Consider the following 22,381-nt stretch of genomic DNA (forward strand, 5'->3'; position numbering starts at 1 on the left):
AAATGTCTATGAATAGCACCCATAAAAATTTACCTCATAAAATAAAAATAAACATAGTGGAATACATATTAATGTTGTTAGAATCAAATACGAATCACATAAAAACAGAAGCCGATAATTCAATAAAAAATGTACACAGTAAAAATAAAAATACACAGATTAGTATACATATTAGTATTAGATTACAATTAAGTAGGATTCACATAATTAAACCAGAAACCGACAATTGAATAAAATGTACACACAAAAAAAAATTAATAATAAAAAAACAGCACAGTGGGATACATATTGTAAAGCAAGTCACACAGAGATTGTGTGCACTCGATGTGGGTCTCTGGCGTTTCGTCAGCGCATGCGAGTTGTGTGGATATAAAGGGAAAAGTTGGGACGGCGTCGGGGGAGTTCCCGGGTAGCTCAGTTGGCAGAGCACTGGTACGTTCAACCAGAGGTCCCAGGATCGATACCCGGCCCCAGAACAATTTTTCCCTTGAAATTATTCAAATCTGCTTTATAGGGAGCTTTACCTGAAAGACTAGATTTGCATAATATATACGTCACTGTGTACGTTAACACAAAACCACAATTCCAAGTCACACATGTGCACTCGATGTGGGTCTCTGGCGTTTCGTCAGCCCACGCGAGTTGTGTGGATATAAAGGGAAAAGTTGGGACGGTGTCGGGTGAGGTTCCCGGGTAGCTCAGTTGGCAGAGCACTGGTACGTTCAACCAGAGGTCCCAGGATCGATACCCAGCTCTGGAACAATTTTTCCCTTGAAATTATTTAAAATACATTTGACAGTACAGTATACATAAAAATTATGTGGAGATAAAGAGGCAGTATACATTTCAATAAGTAATAAATAACACAACTACATACAACAATAAAAATTTAAATAAATAAATAATAAAATAAGAACACTGAAAAATAAAGTAAGAAAAGAGACAATGACAAAGTTGTACTAAGACCACACCAATATGCTCGGGTATCTAGTTTAACTGAAAGAGTAGACAACTACAGACAAAAATGGCTAGACCACAAACATCGAATGCCAGCTGAGAGATTACCGAAAAGAGCATTAAATTACAAACCGAAAGGACACAGAAACATAGAGGTAACTAAGTAACCCTAAGTATAGAGTTTGTTGATGGTCTGGCCTTTTAGTCAATGTAACTATTATACATTCAAGGAAATATTATTCTGCTAAAAAGATTAGTAAAAGTTGGTGTTCTAATACATCCTAGCAGCTAAGATGATTAAAAGCAATGATTCTGAACATAAGTATTGAAGAGTTATGGAAAGTTCTGTTGTGAGCTGCAACAATCTGTTCTTCTGGTGACCAGTCAGTGTGTCAACAAAAACATGATCGTGCAAAAAAATTGTAATGCAATTCAGACAGAAATTTTAAAGCTCTAACTTCTTAGTCTGAAAAAGTTTTAAGTTGGAAACATGGTACATAAATACATACACATGTACAAAAACCACTTTTTCGATAAAAGGGATGCTCAAAACGTGTATTTCACAAAATCAATTTGTTTATGGTGTCACAACACATTTTCTTCCTTCACACTTCGTGTAATGATAATGTTGGGATTGTAATCGCCCCACACAGACTGTCCTGTTAGTACCTGACATGGTCGCAGCCCGGCTCCTTGCTGACACAGTTGACCAGACCCAGGATGCCACTCAGGGGGTCGCCCTGCGACACCAGCACGATCTGACTGTCCGACGAGCTGGACAGCGTGGTCTGCAGCTGTGGCAGCCAGCTGTAGTCGTCCGAGCTGATGCTGATCACGGCTCTGTCACTCACAACCCGCCTCTGTGACAACAACCACATCGTGAGGGCTGGGCTTGGTATGGAGTTCTGCACTCCCGTGAAAGAAAGTACTTTCACGTACAGTATTTTGCAACAATTCAGTTCCTTTAGCTGGTTTAGCATGTTCCGACTGTGCACAGTTTTCTTCCGTCAACTGTCATTCAACAGCACACTGTGAACATAAGCCTCTGCTTCCTGAATCTCACTATAACCCCTAAAGTTAGACATCCGACTAAGCATCTACATTATATTTGACCTCACAGAGGACCCAGCCTGTAGGAAATGTGGGATGGATGTTGAGTCATCACGTCACACTTTGCTGGATTATCCAGGTTTAAGCCACATCTGGCATCGATACCTCAGGAGAGCCATGTTGTCTCCAGAAATGAAACTCAGCAGAATTGTATACTGGGTTGATATCCATATAGTCTGTGGGGCGCAAAATGGGTCATTCCTGTCTAAATGATTCAGTAAATGTCCACGCTCTTATGGAGGAAGCTGAAGGAGAAGAAGTTGCGTTCAATAAGTCTGATATAAGAATAGAAGTGCTGTACTTAGTTATAGAAGCTGCAATTCAATCACACAGAAAAGCCATCAGAAAGGGGGAAGATATTATGTAGTGGCAGTGGCAGTAGCAGCAGTAGTGGCAATAATAATAATAATAATAATAATAATAATAATAATAATAATAATAATAATAATACTTACTTACCGAAAAGACAAACTATATGATTATGTTTCGTGACGATAATATTGTACGAACAGGAAATTTATCCTTTGAAGAGGTGGAAAAATTCAAATATCTTGGAGCAACAGTAACAAATATAAATGATACTCGGGAGGAAATTAAACACAGAATAAATATGGGAAATGCCTGTTATTATTCGGTTGAGAAGCTTTTATCATCCAGTCTGCTGTCAAAAAATCTGAAAGTTAGAATTTATAAAACAGTTATATTACCGGTTGTTCTGTATGGTTGTGAAACTTGGACTCTCACTTTGAGAGAGGAACAGAGAATAAGGGTGTTTGAGAATAAGGTGCTTAGGAAAATATTTGGGGCTAAGAGGGATGAAGTTACAGGAGAATGGAGAAAGTTACACAACGCAGAACTGCACGCATTGTATTCTTCACCTGACATAATTAGGAACATTAAATCCAGACGTTTGAGATGGGCAGGGCATGTAGCACGTATGGGCGAATCCAGAAATGACTATAGAGTGTTAGTTGGGAGGCCGGAGGGAAAAAGACCTTTGGGGAGGTCGAGACGTAGATGGGAGGATAATATTAAAATCTATTTGAGGGAGGTGGGATATGATGATAGGGACTGGATTAGTCTTGCTCAGGATAGGGACTGATGGCGGGCTTATGTGAGGGCGGCAATGAACGTTCGGGTTCCTTAAAAGTCAGTAAGTAAGTAATACTTACTTAAGGAACCCGGAGGTTCATTAGCACACTCACATAAACCCGCCATCAGTCCCTATCCTGAGCAAGACTAATTCAGTCCCTAGCATTTTATCTCATCTCTCTCAAATTTATTTCAATATTATCCTCTCATCTACGTCTCGGCCTCCCCAAAGGTGTTTTTCCCTCCGGCCTCCCAACTAATCTTAACACTCTAAATTCATTTCTATATTTGCCCATGTGTACTACATGCCCTGATCATCTCAAATGTTTGAATATAATGTTACTAATTATGTTAGGTGAAGAAGTAATTATGTTAGGCTATGATAGCAAATATAGGCTTAATGAAATTATTTTCCTTTTTCCTGAAACATGAGTTACAGTTATGTTGGTTACACCTTTATTCCAGGGAGGTCTTCCATTGTAAATTACAGCAACAAAACAATAAAGAACATTCAAGAAATAAGAAATCTAATAAAAATAAATAACAGAGAAGTCATGTTGGAATGAATACCTGCCCACGTGAGAATTATGGGTAATGAATATCCTGATCAATTGGCTAAGAAAGGTGCCATGATGAAAAGGAAACCAGCAGGACATCTGGAGATGCACAAGCAAATGAAAAAAATCAAACACCAAGGCATAGCTCAGCAAAGACTTGTTGTGGAAGAATTGTTAAAAGACAAAGCATGCCAGAACATTAGGAACAGAGTCGACCTCTTCAGCATGCCAAGAAAGACTGCAGTGGTTCTATTGAGGTTGCAAAGTGGTAACGATCATCTGTGCAAGATAAACTGTCTACCTAATCTGCGTGCAGCCAACTTGGAGAATGCAAGGACCTGACCAGCAGCAGCCCATCAGCATTGTATTGGGAAGCCAGAGGGAAAATGATGCAGATCAACCAATCTCCAGTGCCTTTGAACTGTTGCACTACTCATATGTAATAATTATTGGGACTGTCAAAATTTAACATTAAATGAAGAAGAACCTTAATTGGAGGTCACCTAAAATCGGGGTTCTACTATACCTACAGATAATAGTCAATTAAGAAACATACCTGTAATTTCCTCATTGTTGGTTATTATTGCTTGAATAACACAATAGTATGTTCGGTGTGGCTACTTGTTCCCAGTATGTGTTTTGGTTCTTCTTCATAACAGATCATACAAACTGCATTCCAAACCAATAACTTTAAAGTAGTTTGTAACTGCACCTGCCTTCCTCAACAGCAGCAACTTGTGGTTCTCCAAGGTCTTCTCGAAGACGACGTCAAGGTCTGCTTTAACACTCTTGTCTGCATCAGTCTCTCGTGTCAAGATGAACGCCCCATCAGCCAGTGCTTTCACTGCTGTGTCCAGCAGTTTAGTGTCCGACAGAATGTTGGCAGCAATGATGAGTCTGCAGTCCTCTTCTCTTTCCATCTTGCGATATTCCACCTTGATTTGAGAAGACTCCAGATCGGCCACCGAAGGATTGTCTGCACTGGCCATAACTGTTACATCAGCCTGTTGGAAATTTTTAAATCGTGAGATAAATCTGCTTTAAAAACATTTAAGGCAATACTGATCAAGAACTAAATACCTGGTAACTTATTATCCCTTATCCCAATGACAGGCCATGTTATCACGTGAAAAAGTTGCCACCACTAACTTCAGTTTTTCGTAAAAGTAGTGTGAATAATGTGGCAACACTGCAGAGTAATGAATTTCTTTAAGAGAGTAGTACGACAAAAAGCGTGAGAAGGTTGCACACTTTTAACCGAACTTGGAGATTGCATTTTGGTAAAAAAAGACGATTTTTTTTTTTTCAGTTTACTGAGGATTTTATAAATAACGTTACTGCAAGAGTGAATTTAACAGAATATGCCAATGTAATTCATGTCTATTAATTCGAGAAAACAAATTCTACGAAAATCCTCCAGGTATGGCAATATTACTTGGTCGGCACTAATTCACACTTCTAGGGCTTATGTTCAATTTTGATGATCAGTGATTCACAGTTGTTCAGTGTTTAAATCTTTCATGTTATAAAGTGATACAAGAGAGCTCACATTACGTTCTCAAATGGTGGCAATGTACACTCAATTCCCTTCATTTTCATATTTCTTACACATGACTTTACTCAAAATGCTACTCCTTCTCCAAATTTTGTATTATATGCATGATTTTTTGTACGTCTTCTTAAAATTGTGCTTAAGAAAACTTGCCACCAGTATTTCCCTTACACTTCAAGATTTTTCGGGAAAATATAGCATTCGAGGCCTAGGGGTTCATTTCCCTTTCCTTCCTCCTCTTTCTACTTTTCTGTTCCTCGTGCTGACCTGCTATGGCACTAAAATCGTCCTCCAGTGGCTTAAGGAGGGAAAGCTGGTGATCAACAAGATCTCCCAGCTAGGTCCAATGGACCCGTCGACCAACAGCAGGTGTGGTCCTGGGGGTTGTGTGTGAATGAAGTAGCCACCAAAACGTTAAAATATGGTGTTCACTTAAATCGGTTAAAACTTGCCATTTTCACATGATAATATTTTTGAAAAATATTGGAGTGCAAGAGGTCAAATGACTTTATTGTCAAATGCCTGGCATTAGAAAACAACAACAACATATATTTTGTTTTGCTATACATCACAATTTTTACCGGTTTTTATATTTGACTGCAAAAAAAATGTATATATTTTGTTTCTTAGCTCTTGCAGAATAATCTGAAAATAGTAAGTAGCAAGTTATGTTTCAGGGAGTCTGAAAAGTGTGTGAGGCAAAATTTTGGAATTTGTAGAGGGAATAGTGATTTTTCAAAATACAATTTAAATTTACAAAAATATTAATTGAATAATTCATAAACTGTTGTTCTGTATCAAATGAGATGAAATTTTCTGGAGACGCTATTTACATGCAGCATGATATGTGTACGAATTTTCAAAGATCTAGCTGAAACAGTTGAGAAAATTCAAATTTCACCTCAGTGTATCCTTAAGACTTGCAGTTACACGAATGGTGATGGTGGTGGTGGTGGTGAATTTGTAGACGTTGATAGTAATGATTAAAGTTAATAACGAAAATCGTGATGGTGGTAGAAGTGTTAGTAGTGGTGGTTCACGTTGGTGGTATTTATAGTAGTAGTGGTGGTGGCGCTAATGAAAGTAGCAGCAATGTTGCATGTTGAAAGTGGTGCTCCTGACGTGTCACGTGGTAGTACTGGCCTGTACGAGGGGCAGATCCCCCAGAATGTCCACCACGTGGCCCGCTAGCGGCTCTGTGCCCTGCCCCAGCAGCTCCACCACCTTCACCCTGCTGCCGCTGCTGCCGCTCTGGTTCTCCAGCACCAGGTGCACGCACACACGCACATAGGCCAACAGTTCGAGCCCCGGGGGCTCCGAGTATTCCACGAAGCCGTGGGTCTCCAGCACGGGCTCGCCCTGCGGCCTACGCATGTTGATGGGACTGGCCCTCAGACCACGCACCTCCACGCCCCCCGACTTGACCACGTTCAGCTGTTCGTAGAAGTGCACGGGGAGCACTGCAATGACATGGACGTGCAGAAATATTACCACACAAACAACAAAGTTACTCACGAAATATTCTGCTGAGGGCAATGTGCTGTGTAGTAATAGACTAACTGAACTTGCAAAGTTACTTTGTCCTCTACACTCATTTAATACTATGAACTACCTGTGCTTTGCAGAATTGGGCTGCTTTACTGAGATCACTTGGTATTAAAATTAATTATCTTGATGTGTGACAAATGGTTGAACTTTCCATAAAGTCCTGAGCTTACTCCATGCAGGCACAAGAATATTGTTTTGGTACACAGCATGACAAGGAGTTAAGAAAGAATGTACCGGTACCGGTACGGACGTGACTGAATATAACTGGCAAATGATAGACTGCAAAGCCCATTCCTTCATTTCATAAGAGTGGTGCGGCAATTCAGGTGTGACTGCATGGAATTCAAATGATAAATACGTCTTGGACTTCACAGAATGACAAAAGTTTTTGGAAAGATAATCATTTCTTATAATAGGATGCCTGATATTTTTAATTGCTGGTGTACTTTCTGATTCCTTTATATTTTGTAATAAATCTGTTCTATAGTCAATAATTTTGTAGGTAGTTTAAGGGTGAGACAGGTAGTAGTCATTTTTCGGATTTCATTCTCCACAGACAGAAGAAGAAAATGGATACAACCCCAACATAATAGAGAACATAATACGTAAGACAAAACAAAACCACAAAAAACAGAAGAATACAACACAAACACAAGAACACAAAAAATACATCACACTAACATACGAAAACAAAAACACACATAAAATTGCAACCTCATTCAAGAAATTAAACTACAACATCGCATACAGAACAAATAACACTCTACAAAAACATCTCAACACACAAACAAACAAATACAACCACACAGGCATATACAAACTCAAATGTAACACCTGCAACAACTTCTACATAGGACAGACAGGCACATCGTTCCAAACACGTTACAAAAAACACATCACAGCCATAACAAAATTACAAAACAACTCCACATATGCAGAACACATCACAAATGCCAACCACACCCACAGAGACAACAACACAGACATGGAAATACTGCACATCCAACCAAAAAGCTAGAAACTCAACACACTAGAACAATATGAAATATACAGACACACGAAAACATACCCCAACGAAATTCTCAACACACAGCTCAATTTCAAAACACACACACTCATTGACTCTACACTACGAACGCACCCACACAGGAAACAAGAGGCGCCAAGACCAACAACGACCAGTTCCGAAGATGACCGAAAATAGGTCGAAACATGTTAACAAGGTACGTTAATAATATTTAACACAAGAAAGTTCTTATCATACATATTCCGAAGTGATACAGTGTTAAAAGTTGTGTAATCAAAATCTATAGAAGAAAAAAATTCAGTTATTATGAATGGAGACCATCTGACAAAATTCTCTGCATCTGAAAACTTTCGGCATGAATCTTTGTCAAAATTGTACTGGGAAGCAAGAAGGAGAATGGAGATCATCCAAGATCCTGGACATTAGACTAGTACTTTTCAAATCTTTGCCATTTCAAGTGTTGGGTCAGATATGAAACCTCTACTATCTTCGGCTGCAAACACAGGGGTCATGGTGAAATTAATAACAGAAGAAACAGCAGCCTCACACTTATAATGATGTCCTAAAATGATCACTGTTCTACATCCGGGTGAGAAAATTTTATACTGATAACTTTCGAAGTATAGTTGGGTTTCTCTATTCTTGCAATGGACAAAGTACACAGGGTTTTGAATGAGGTAACTGATTCTTCTCACATATGTCCTTCTCCTCGTCGTTGTTCTGGTCAATCATGGTCCTGATCATAGCTGAGTGCTTCTTGCCGTCGATGGAAATCTTCTTGATGAAGGTTGGCACCGCCAGGGTGCGGGTGTCCTTGTGTAGCAGCTGCATCTGCAAGAGGTTGTCCATGAACGCCACCCAGTTGTTATTCCAGCGAATCTTTCCTACTCGTCCTGTAGAATAGAAAACCAACACCAATCAGAAATGATGATGATGATGATGATGATGATGATGATGATGATGATGATGATGATGATGTTCAGGGTGTGTTGGAGGGGGATTACAAGGGCTCATGCAAGCGTTTTCTTATTTGTTCCGAGCTCTTTATTAAAACATCTCACGAGAAAAAATCAATAAAATAAAAGTATTTTTCTGTGTAACTTAACTATCTCCTAGTCTACATCCTGCTTAAGCAATCGATTGAAAATACAGGGATTTAGTAGCTTTTCCACTGCTTGTTGGAGACCTATAATTTATTACGAATTCCGAGTATTCTTGAAGGATAACTTAATATGAAAGAACAATGCCCTTTGCTATTAGCTATAGCATAAAGAGAATAGCAATTTCTATCACCATAAGCAGCACGGAAGCTGAAATGGACTTTAGTGTAATGAATGACATTGTCACTGGTGAGAGAAATAAGCTTACAGTCTCCCATTTGTTCAGTTTAATGACTATTAAAATTATCGGCAAACCTATGAAAGAATGGGAGCTGGTCCAGTTTGTGCTATCCTATCATCACCTCACTACTGACACTCGAGTGCGTCCCACAGCTGAGCTGAACCCATTGGTGAATGAAATGGCAATTTGGAGCTTATTCCAGAGGTAAATTGCCACTACCACTACCAGTACTACTAGTACTACTTGTATCAAATGGGGGGAAGCTATATCTTCCGAGTTGAGGACATCTAAAGGGCTGAGACAAGGATGTGGAATGTCGCCATATTTATTTAAGATTTACTTGCTAATGTCTCTTGTAGGTATATGGGAATTCGGATAGAAAATAGTGCTATTCAGTCAATACTCTTTGCAGACGGCCAAGCGATTATCGCACAAGATCAGGTTGACGTGAAATTCATGATGAGAAGTAAATTGATTGTTATATCTCAGGGGATTAAATATAAATTTCAAGAAGACAGAATATCTAGTCATTGGTAGCGAGGGTAGGGGTCTGAATTTCTTGGAAGGCACAGCCAAGGCAGTAGATAATTTCAAATATCTGGGATCCATTCTTCACCAATCAGGGACAGTGAGAAAGAGGTTAAGTTGTGTAATTCAAGCCCGCATCACTACTAAACAACTCAGTGGAGTACTATGGAGCAGTAACATCAGACAAGAAATGAAAAAAATACTTAACCTAACTGTGGAGAATAGCTTGGGCACTAACAGCAATGGAAATGGGTGGTCTGCGCTGGCCCCTCCTTCAGAAAGTACGAAACGACTCCATTATGGAGAAACTTAACATCCAAGAAAACGTGGCTGATAATCTGGAATGTCGAAAGCTTTGATGGTTTAGGAATGTCCAAAATACGATGGCTCAAAAATATATTAAATTGGTCTCCTCCAGGAAGAAGGAAGAAAGGACGCCCATGGTTTATGTGGAGAAGAGGACTTGTTGAGGGCATGCGAGCCAGATGACTTGAAGACGGTTCCTGGGATGATAGAGATAAATGGAAGAGAGGAATCAAGGGCGTCAACTGAAAGTGGAAAGCTGTTCAAAGTAAAGTATTATTATTATTATTATTATTATTATTATTATTATTATTATTATTATTATTATTATTATTATTGTGTATGATTGTGAAACTTGAACTCTCACTTTGAGAGGGGAACAGAGATTAGGGGTGTTTGAGAATAAGGTGCTTAGGAAAATATTTGGGGCTAAGAGGGATGAAGTTACAGGAGAATGGAGAAAGTTACACAACACAGAACTGCAAGCATTGTATTCTTCACCTGACATAATTAGGAACATTAAATCCAGACGTTTGAGATGGGCAGGGCATGTAGCACGTATGGGCGAATCCAGAAATGCATATAGAGTGTTAGTTGGGAGGCCGGAGGGAAAAAGACCTTTAGGGAGGTCGAGACTTGATGGGAGGATAATATTAAAATGGATTTGAGGGAGGTGGGATATGATGATAGAGAATGGATTAATCTTGCTCAGGATAGGGACCAATGGCGGCCTTATGTGAGGGCGGCAATGAATCTCCAGGTTCCTGAAAAGCCAGTAAGTAAGTAAGTAAGTATTATTATTATTATTATTATTATTATTATTGATGTTGTTGTTGTAAAGTAACCATTGTGTTCCCCTTCCCCTGCTCCGTATCTCTGTGCTGGCAATTAAATCTCACTCTTTTCTTCTTTCTTTTTTTTGCGATTCTTTTGTTAAATTATTTCCAGCACATCCATGATGATGATGATGATGATGATGATGATGATGATGATGATGATAATCATGATGAAGATGAAAGATGCATGGGAAGGTGGACGGAAGGACGTGTGCATGGATAGACTGAGTGGGTAGTTTGATGGATGGATGGGTGAACAGCAAAAACTGTGAGTAGATGGATTGGTGGATGGTTAGGTCCATGCGTGGATAGAAGAAAGCATAAATGGATAAAAAATGAGTAACCGTTGTTGCCCCCTTCTTCTCCTCCGTATCTCTGTGTTGGCCAACCCACTCTGAATTAACGGGTGAAAAGGGCAAAAGGATAACCGAGTGCACAGGTGGCTGACGAGATGGACAGGCAGGCAGATAGGTGGGTAGATTTGAGTAGACAGTCAGACAGAGAGAGATAAGGTTACTTTAGATTGTATAGATTATATTGGTTAGGATAGCATAGGACAGATAGATAGGCGAGCAGGCAGACAGACAGACTTACAGATCAACAGACAGACAGAGAAAAAGATAGCTGGATAGATGGGTACCGTTTGTGGGTGAGGATATTCATATTAATATTAGGTACCCTCCACAAAACTGGCTTCATTTATACACTGACGGATCCTTGATCTCCAGAGAACAAGGTACCGGTGCAGGTGTTACGTGCTGTCTCTTCTCACTTTATAGATCTCTTGGGTATGGAACAACAAGTTTTGATGGAGAAATCATTGCAATAAGCGAAAGTGTCAGGAATCTTCTATGCCACATCAATAAATTTAGGAATGCAGTTATATTGTCAGACTCCAAAGCAGCTATTCTCTCAATAGTCTCTAAACACACACCTTCATCTCAAACAGCAGAAATAACTAAAATGCTCTCTCAATTAATAGCACTCAATAAAAGAATTGTATTCCAATGGATACCATCCCATTGTGGAATCCTGGGAAACGAGAATGCGGATGCTTTAGCAAAGAAGGGCAGCACTGCTACTTACAGACCTGTTACTAAATCTACGTATTACTCTGTGAAGAGATTTATTAAATCTACATACTTAGACTTAATGTTTAGGTGAGGTGTTTGGACTTTTTCCATTGCTGGTTGTCACAATCAAAAAATTAAGATACAACGTTTCGAAGGGTGGTTCTCCCTTCATCTTCAGGTGGAAGGAAGGAGAGAAGAGAAAAAACCTATTGTTGGGATCGTTATGTACAGCTATTCTGTATGACTGATCGTCGATTCCTGGCTTCGGTGGAGATTATAATTAAGAAAGACCCGAAGTCATTTGCAGTATGTTGTCACTAAAACCAAACGGGATAAAGAAGATGGGCGTGAAATGGCTAACAATTGATGAAAGACACACAAAAGGAGGGGTGGGGAACTGAAAAAATGAACAAGTGTTATGATACCTTCCACCTGAAGACGAAGGGAGAACCACCTTCGAAACGTTGTGTCTTAATTTTTTGATTGTGACAACCAGCAATGGAAAAAGTCCAAACCCCTCACCTAAATATTAACAATCCACCATTGCTTTCCAACCCCTCATTTAGATCATACTTAGACTTCAACAAACAAAATTTGATAACACAATCTCAAGGGAAAAAATGGAACTCTCTGCATCATAATCCACAGTTAATTCCCGATTTACCACGAAAATCGTCTGTAGCTGCATTTAGATTGGCAACAGGCCATGACTGTTTGGCCAAACACCTGCATAGAATTGGAATATATCAGTCCCCTAACTGCCCATTGTGCAACTCAAACCAAGAAATGGATTCGGAACACCTCAAAATCTGTGCTTCAGTGGCTGACCCTGATAATATCTTTGAAAAATATTGGAGTGCAAGAGTCAAATGACTTTATTGTCAAACGCCTGGCATTAGAAAACAACAACGACATATTCACGGATGTTCAAAGCCTCATCTCACCTGAGCAGTCTGCGGACACGATGCTGCGGAAGACGCCTTTGTAGTGGTAGCCCCGCAGCCTCAGCTCCTTGTAAATGTCTCGTGACGTCAGCTGCAGCTCGTCGTCACAGCAGGCCGGTGCCGGGGGCTCCAGCTCCACCATGTCTTCAGAGATGTTGTCACTCAAGTAGAAGGAGCCAGTCACCACAGCTGTCTTGCCTTCCACCACTTCGAAGTTGCCGCTGACCTTCTGCACCATCACCACCAGTTCAACAGCCCCTGCGTCAAAGTTTACAATCAAAGTGATTCTGAACTCAGTGTACGAATTCCGTGTACAAACTGTATGGCATGTTTTCTGCAAAACGTAGTCGGAACAGATCAACTACTTCATTAATGTTCACAAGAAATATAATTTTGGTCTCATGGACAATGGGCCTTCGTACCTAAAATGCTTTGCTTCAGCAACTGTCTACACCCGTATATGGGAAGAAGATGAAGAAGGTTGCAGCGAACTAAAGGTACGGTCACACGTCGCTACTTTTGCTGCGCAACTTTTGTACTGCAGCTGCAAAAGTTGCGTGTCGTGTTCACACGTAAGCCAAAAGTAGCGCACTGCACGCTACTTTTCGTGCTGCGCAACCCGAGTGCTGCAAAAGTTGCAACTGGAGGTTGCGAGTCTGTTCACACGCAAGGCACTACTTTTGCAGCCGCAGTCATGCTGCAGGTTTCCATCTTTGTGTTGACTTCTCAATATACAATTTGTGGTTATGTTCACATTATTAAGAAACTCATGCGAAAGCTTTTCAGAAATTGACATTATTTTTACTATAAAGCTTTTAAAAACGCCTATATACTTAAATGATAACCAACAGCATATTCACGTAATCAATGTTGACAACCCTCCTGTTTGGAACTACGCTACGGAAAATTAAAAAAATGAATTATATCGTCAGCAATTATGCTCAGACTGTGTTGTGTATTTAATAACTGTTACAAATAATTTATTTTCATCACATCTAACATTAAAATATATCCAAACAATAAAAAGTATCATTGGCACATTTGGGTGGTAACACTGGTCGCAACCGCAGCAAAAGTTTCAACAAAACCGATATCAAAATTGCTGCGGCTGCAACCGTGAGAACCCTGTTCACACGTCGCTACTTTTAAGTTGCGCGCAGCATGGAAAAGTAGCGGGCAGCAGGTTCGGCAGCCGCTACTTTTCGGGTTGCACCGTTGTTCACACGTCGCAGTACGAGAGTTGTACAGTTTTTTGTACTGCAGCGCTGCAAAAGTAGCGATGTGTGACCGCACCTTAATCCCTTCATAAGCTGTTGTGAAGAGTGATGATGACGATGACGGAGCGTTCGTGACAAGTGCTAACGCACTGGTCGGTTCTTACATTCAGGTGGCTTGGATTCGATTCCCAGCCAGATTGTGATGGAATCTGTAGTGGACAAAGGAGACAATGCAGAGGGTTTTTTCTCGGAATACTCCCGTTTCCCTCTATCATATCACCACCACTCTCCACTCCATTTACACTTCCCTTCTTTCATTAACATCATTTTCATTTCTTTTTCTTTCCCCCATTTCGGGCTTGCAACAATCAATGCAGAGTCGGCTGCAGGCCGCCACTGATCTTGAACTCCGTGGTAAGTGGTCATTAGTTGCTAGTGGTAGTGCTATGTATAGTGGACTCTCCTCTGGGCTCATTTAAAGTTTGTGTGACTGCAAACTGTATATATTTTTGTGCGGCTTTACTTTGTTTATAGTGTTTCTCTCTCTCTCTCTCTCTATTTCTTGTGTAGCTTTACTTTGTATAGTGTATTTTTTTTTCTGTTTATTTCTATTATTGTATTTGTATTCCTGGTGTTGTGGAAGAGAAGGCCTGATGGCCTTAACTACACCAGAAATAAATAAATAAATAATAATAATAAGTAATAAATAAATATGATATCCAGTGGGACTGTGGATAAGGAACAGCGGCGATGCCTATGTGGGAAGATAAAGAGATTCTACAGGTTATAGAGGAGTTTGGGGGTAGCGAGGGCAGCCCCAAGCTGTGCCCTCCCCTTAAGAGGACTAGTATAGTAGAGTATAGTTTAACGACGATGATGAAAACAGTCACACTCTGCCCTACCGTCTTTGGGGATGGTGGTGGCCCTCTGGAAGCACACGTTCTCGAAGCAGATGCACATCTCAGTGTGCACCATGCCCAGCAGCATTTTGATAGTCATCCACACCAGCTCCTGCACACAAAGATCGCGAATCAGAGAATGGACAACACGATACAAAATGAATAGGAGAGAGCGGCATGTAAGAAAAGTATGAAACAAATAACATATATTATATATATGATGTATGTATGTATGTAGTATGCCTTTGTATCTCAGCTTGCAGAGTGGTGGCTTACAATGGCTGCAGAAAATCATACTTGTGGTGTGTGAAGACTATGCTCTGGAGAGTGTTCTCAGGGCTCACCCATTTCCCGTGATCATTCTTATTTCACTATTTATCATCATCATTTCAATAGTATCTACCAAAGATGGCACGGTGTGATGTAGTATTATGACTGGTGCACATATGACATCAGCCTGAGGAGGCATAGTACAATCTCAGGGCACTCTAGAAGGACTTCCCCATAGTCTTAAGCCTAGCCTACATAGCTGATATGATGAAAGAGTAATGGAACGGAGAAAAATTCTCTCCGGCGCCGGGATTTGAACCCGGGTTTTCAGCTCTACATGCTGACGCTTTATCCACTACGCCACACCGGATTCCACCCCAGCGTCGGAAGAATCGTCTCAGTTTTTAGTTCCAACTCTTGGGTTCCCTCTGGTGGCCGCCCTCTGCACTACATCATAGATATCTATGAACCTAGGACCGAAGTCCACACATGTGCTGAGGTGCACTCGTAATGAGTGACTAGTTGGCCGGGATCCAACGGAATAAGCGCCGTCTTAAATCACGAAGTGATTTACGCATATCATATATTATTTCAATGTACCGAAGTAATATGATATTTCCATGCAGATATTCTGCGTCATCATACGATGAAAGAGTAATGGAACGGAGAAAAATTCTCTCTGGCGCCGGGAAATATCATATGTACTTCGAGTACATTATAATAATATATATGATATGCGTAAATCACTCGGATCCCGGCCAACTAGTCACTCATTACGAGTGCATCTCAGCACATGTGTGGACTTCGGTCCTAGGTTCATAGATATCTATGACGTAGTGCAGAGGGCGGCCACCAGAGGGAACCCAAGAGTTGGAACTAAAAACTGAGACGATTCTTCCGATGCCGGGGTGGAATCCAGTGTGGCTTAGTGGATAAAGCATCAGCACGTAGAGCTGAAAACCCGGGTTCAAATCCCGGTGCCGGAGAGAATTTTTCTCCGTTCCATTACTCTTTCATCGTATGATGACGCAGAATATCTGCATGGAACTACATAGCTGAGTCACGATATGTATAGACCTCTTCCTCCTATACCACTGTATAGCTCTCTGAATAACTGTGTGAGGTACTAGGAGAGTTCTTGTAACATATTGCTGTTTACGTTCATTCTCAATCAGTGCCTCTAACCTACAGTGACTATATTACAAAATTTGAGAGATGATAGAGGTCATTGATATGAACAACTTTCATATAGGAACCTATGTCCGGAAACGTTCTGTTTCGTAGTTACAAGCGTAGATATGTTAGTCAGTGTAGCCAGCTAGAATGGAACTCAGGGCCATCCTTTCGAAATTTGGTTACAGACGACCTGTTCCTGCAAATGTTGGTGATTTCTCAAAAACATGATATAAGTTAGTTGGCATAGTAAATGATATTTTGACCGATGAAATCTTGCAAATTTCCTCTCATTTCCTTTTGCTCTTCCATAAATGAAATGCATATCAGCAAGTTTCAAGGTTTAATCAATCAAAATATAATTTACGATGAGAACTAACTTATACTATGTTTATGAGAAACCGCCAATGTTCACAGGAACAAGTCGTCTGCAACCAAACTTCAAAAGGATGGTCTTCAGTTCGAATCTAGCTGTTACATTGACTAACACATCTTTCCTTTTTAGTAGGTACCAAATGAAACGTTTCCGGACATAGGTTCCTATATGAAAGTTGTTCATAATTGTCTCCTCTATCATCCCTAAAAGTTTGTAACATAGTCACTGAATCACCCTGTATATGGATGTAAGGAGCAGAAGTAAACAGTCGACTAGCCAAATACCAATGTAACCTGTCTTTTCATTGGTGTATTGTATCAGCTGGTGCATGATTTAGAATCATGGTAATTGTTTTAAGAACAGCAAGACGCGACTAAAAATAACATGAAATATAAACACAAAAATCAAATCTTACTAGAATTTTAAAATAATGAAAAATAACGTTAATCTTCATGTATGAATGTAATAATGACTGGACAATCAACAACAATGTAAATCATTCGAACTGGATAAAAAATGTTTCATTGAAATTAATGGGTAGTTCTACAAAAACTCGAGGTTGCCTTAATTAAGTGAATTGCATATAGAATTACTGGTATATCTCAGTAATGTATGCGCTAGAAGAGTTTCAACAGGACCGTGTTGCACTCACAATGTAGCCCATGGCGGGGAACAGGACCCTGCCATCGATGACGTGTCCAGACAGGAACTCTGTCATGTCATCATACAGGTCAATGTCCCAAGATTTCTCGCCATACCTCAATGTAGTCTGGAATAAATTATTACATTAGTTTTACGGTACAATTTAATACAGAAAATTGTCCACGAAGGAACAACATGTCATTTTACATTTACCTCTCATACATGAAAATAAATTTGTTTTCTTTCCGCACTATATAAGTACAAAAACAAGAGAAAGAAGATGCTCTAAATCTTTAAGAAAACTACCCTAATAATAGTAAATGTTCGTCTTGAAAAACGTATCAATACTTTTCTTGTGGGGTGCCTATTCATTCAGCAGCAGACATGTTGTGACACTCACCTGCGCCTTGTATGACATGACGTACCAATCCTGTGAGTGCTCCCAGCGGATCAGAGGGGATATCATGGGGGTGCCACTGCTCACGGGGTACTGGACTGGAGGGTACAATTTCGCTAGCTGTGGCTGCTGTTTCATGAACAACCTGCAAGTCATGGCTGGTTGACTGTTTGTCATTCACTCATATGAAGTCAGTTGTGTAGACCAATTTACCGACAGAGTCATTGCCCAGGCTGCGCCATAGGAGGCTGGTGAGATGAGAAGAGGATGATGGAGATTTGTTGGAATGCCACAGGGGAACCAGAACTACTGGACAAAACCCCTGTGTTACCTGCTCCACGGGCTAGCCCAATACAAGTTATAAATCAGGGGTACGGGGGGGATCGAACCCGGATCCACAGGATTATAAGTCCAGCGCTCTAGCCACTAGACCACCATAGCGGCTAAATCTGTAAGTCACAAGCCCAGTTCATCAGAAGGTATATGATTATTTTATTTAATGTATTAACCTTTCTCAGTTAAGTTATGTTAAGATAGCTAATTGATTTTCTTATGTTAGCTTGTTGGCTTGTTCGATTAGGTTACTTGATATTTTTAACTACCTCATTATTTCTTTGCTTAATATAGGTAGTCAATTCAATTAGGTTGGTTAGTTACTTAGATGCCACATTTGCAGACCCATAAAATGTAGTTCTCTCATCTAACAATCAACAGATGCATAGCTTTACTATGCTGCATGTCTTTACAAAAACTACGTGCAAGAACTGAAACAAGGAGAATACAAGGAGAACAAGCAAGATGCAAGGATAGCAGAAAGACGAAGAGAAAGAGGGAATAGAAGGACAACAGGAAAATAAGAGAATACGTAGAATATAAGGAGTATAAATAGAAGATGAGGAGAACAAGGGTAGTACTAGTAGGGTACGGGAATACAAAGAGAACAGGAATATAAGCAGAACAAGGAGAATACAAGGGAAACAAGGAAAACAATGGAAATACAAGGAGAACACAAGAACAAGAGGAACATAAGTACTGGGTGTTCATTTCAAAGTGTGTCATGACGTCACTGTTGTGAGTCAGCGATTTGAAGCGAGTTTCAGCTTTTATGTCAGAGAAGTCGCCTATTAATCAAGGCATTCAATCTGAACTTGGGAACGTGTACGGTATAACTTGAACGTCGTAGTAACAGATGGTGGTCTGTACTGTCTGTGTGCTACCATAACCTCTTTCGAACTGTGTTTTACGGCGGCAAGTCGTACGCAGGGTATTTGTTATCATCGGTTGCAACATTGCACAACACAAATCAAATGCTTCGTGTCCATGTTGACCTTCGAAGTTAATGTCAACGAATACGTAAGTAATCATCTTGACCCTCTCCCCATATCCCGACAGTAAGAAAAAAACTCACCTCAGTACGTGTTTCCAAACAGTTCACATTCCTGCCACTACAGGTGTTACAGTACGTATCGGTAAGTACTCTTCAGAATTAACGCCGTACTTGCTAGGCAACTTCTCTAGCACACGGGTAAAATGCCTCTGCGGAAGTGCAGGAAGATTGAATTCTCTAGGCTCATCGGCTAGCCATATGACAGCATACAGCGAGCCATGACACACTTTGAACTGAACACGCAGTAGAATATTGGGAACACAAGGGTAAGAAGATGGATACAATAAGAACAAGGGGAAGACAAGGAGAACAAGGGGAAGACAAGGAGAACAAGGGGAAGACAAGGAGAACAAGGGAAAGACAAGGAGAACAAGGGGAGTACAAGGAGAACGACGGAAATACAAGAATACAACGAGAATGATGGGAATACAAGAAGAACAAGGAAATACAATGAGAATAAGGGGAATACAAGGAGAACAAGGGGAATGTAAGGATAACAATGGCAAATACAAGAAGAACAATGGCAAGACAACGATAATTACAGGAGCACAAGGAGAACAAGAGGAATACAAGCAGAACACTGGGAACACAAGAGAATAAGGGGAATAGAAGTGCAAGGAAGGAAATACATGGAGAGCAAGGAAACGAAAAGGACAACTAGGAAAAGAAGGCGACCACAGTTTAGCAACAAACGTGTTATTACAAGAGGCACGTACTTGCCCAGGCCAGTGAGCAGCAGGTGAGTGCCGTCAGGCTGCATTCTCTGCGTGAGGGCGAGGCACACCGCAGCCTTGTGGAGGACACGCCCCAGGGCAGCCTGCAGCACGCCGTGTGGCGCCACCTCCATGACGACGGCAGTGGGTGGGATGCGCTTCGCTGCGTCTGCAAACTGCACCGGGCCCAGCAGGCACTGTGTGTGGAACTCAGCAGATGAGAATGAGTTCCCTGGTGCTGAGGAACTCACCCAGTGGGCAGACCGGCACTTCGGCTGTGGGATCAGCTGCAGCAGCACAGAGAAGTGACGTGAATGAATATCAGAGACGTGGTTGGGTAATATAAAGAAAATATCTGACTGCAGGTTAAAAGAATACCCGTTTGTACGAGCATAAGGAGGATAGGTCTCATGGACGACCACCCAGATGGTAGGGAGAATATTAATTTATTCCTGTAATGTAAACATTAACAAGAACTATGCAGACTTTATCATTTTTCAGTCTTTTTTCTCTACCTTAAATACTCTTGTTTGTAAATTAATTAATTCTTGATTTTATGACTGGTATGAGTAATAATTGAATTTTAAATCCAAGTTATGTGTGTTCAAATTTAGATAAAAGAGAAGGACATTGGTGGAAATTAATTGAACACACACATATGCATAGTGTTAGCTAATATGAGGAAATTCTTTGGGGAATGGATAGAGGACCAAAAACAAGCAAAGTTCACGTAAATATATAGAAAAATTCGCTTTGTTTCTAATTACAGGAACTTTTAGTTCAAACATGTTTGCTTATTACAACTTTATTTTAACATACTAATTGTCTGCAAGATCCATATATAAGTCTACAGAATAGCTACCATTAGTTCTAACACAGGCTTCTAAGTGTCGCATCTTGGACTGTCTTACTCTCTCGCTTATCTCTGACATTCTTCTTCAACACACTGGCCAATGTTCTCAATAGGTCTTGAATACACAATTGTTTTTAAATAAAAGTCCAATGGGTTGAGGTCAGGTAACGAGCAACCAGGATGTTGATCCTCTATATCTAGTCATTAGAAAATCGTTGACTAAAAAATTAGAATCATTCTAGCAGCAAGAGGAAATCAGATACCGTCAACCGGGTATACTTTACACAAGGGGGGTATTTTTACACATTTCTAGTAAAATGTTTAGAAGGCAGAACATTACAGACAATGTGTAGCAACTCCGTGGAACTGATTCTATGTGACAAGAGCACATATGTGTGGTAGACTGAAGTGTGTGCTATTATTAAAACTGTCATACAGCATTTTCCTGAAAATGTGTAAAGTTACCCCCCTTGTGTAAAGTATACCCGGTCGACAGTACTACAAATAACAAATGTCGACGCTTTAACAAACCCTTGTTTTCAGTTGTCAGATGATGGTAATGAGTAATTATTTTTTTTACAAGGCCTACTGATTTAATAAACATGACCCAGTGATGTAAGAGCTACTTACTTACTTACAAATGGCTTTTAGAGAACCCGCAGGTTCATTGCCGCCCTCACATAAGCCCGCCATCAGTCCCTATCCTGAGCAAGATTAATCCAGTCTCTATCATCACATCCCACCTCCCTCAAATACATTTGAATATTATCCTCCTATCTACGTGTCGGTTTTTTCCCTCCAGGCTTCCAACTAACACTCTAAATGCATTTCTTGATTCGCCCATATGTGCTACATAACGTGCCCATCTCAAACGTCTGGATTTAATGTTAACGAAAGGGCTAAAGTGCATGAAAAAAAAAGTACGTACCTGTAATTAAAAAAAACAGAGAAATTTGCTATATTTATGTGAAATTTTCTTGCTTGTTTTAGATCCCCTATCCATTCCCCAAAGCTTTCCCCAAAGCTTTCCCCACACCTTATATATGTGAGTAGTGATAAACATAGGACTGTAGTAAGGAAAAAACACTGACAAAAAGAGACTTAGGACATTTGAGGAAGAAACCAGAAAGTATCAGCCTGATCTTTGAAATGTGTTGATGGTAACCTGCATTTAATAATAATAATAATAATAATAATAATAATAATAATAATAATAATAATAATAATAATAATAATAATGACCATGACAATGATAATGGTAATAATGAAAATAATGATGATGATGATGGTGGTAATATATACAAATGTCTTTTAAGGAACCCGGAGGTTCATTGCCGCCCTCACATAAGCCTGCCAGCGGTCCCTATCCTGTGCAAGATTAATCCAGTCTCTATCATCATACCCCACCTCCCTCAAATCCATTTTAATATTATCCTCCCATCTACGTCTCGGCCTCCCTAAAGGTCTTTTTCCCTCCGGTCCCCCAACTAACACTCTATATACATTTCTGGATTCGCCCATACGTGCTACATGCCCTGCCCATCTCAAACGTCTGGATTTAATGTCCCTAATTATGTCAGGTGAAG

At 40.2% G+C, this 22,381-nt stretch overlaps 2 protein-coding genes across 2 annotated transcripts in view; both read right to left on the bottom strand.

Moving 5' to 3' along the window:
• Nucleotides 1-22,381, bottom strand: part of LOC138695368 (fatty acid synthase-like) — a 61,716-nt gene that overhangs the window by 19,842 nt on the left and 19,493 nt on the right. The window contains exons 11-18 of the mRNA XM_069819786.1: nt 19,946-20,229; nt 17,846-17,987; nt 17,456-17,572; nt 14,988-15,096; nt 12,869-13,126; nt 8,539-8,736; nt 6,398-6,728; nt 1,627-1,944 (exon numbers count right to left, since the gene is read on the bottom strand). Coding sequence (XP_069675887.1) covers nt 1,627-1,944; nt 6,398-6,728; nt 8,539-8,736; nt 12,869-13,126; nt 14,988-15,096; nt 17,456-17,572; nt 17,846-17,987; nt 19,946-20,229 — 1,757 coding nt within the window. The remainder of the gene's footprint in view (nt 1-1,626; nt 1,945-6,397; nt 6,729-8,538; nt 8,737-12,868; nt 13,127-14,987; nt 15,097-17,455; nt 17,573-17,845; nt 17,988-19,945; nt 20,230-22,381) is intronic.
• On the bottom strand, nt 3,982-4,944 carry LOC138711666 (uncharacterized). The gene has a single exon (XM_069842798.1). The coding sequence runs from the start codon at nt 4,703-4,705 to the stop codon at nt 4,367-4,369; it is 339 nt and encodes a 112-aa protein (XP_069698899.1). The 5' UTR covers nt 4,706-4,944; the 3' UTR covers nt 3,982-4,366.

This window comes from Periplaneta americana, chromosome 2, assembly GCF_040183065.1.
Source record: "Periplaneta americana isolate PAMFEO1 chromosome 2, P.americana_PAMFEO1_priV1, whole genome shotgun sequence".
Lineage (NCBI taxonomy): Eukaryota > Metazoa > Arthropoda > Insecta > Blattodea > Blattidae > Periplaneta > Periplaneta americana.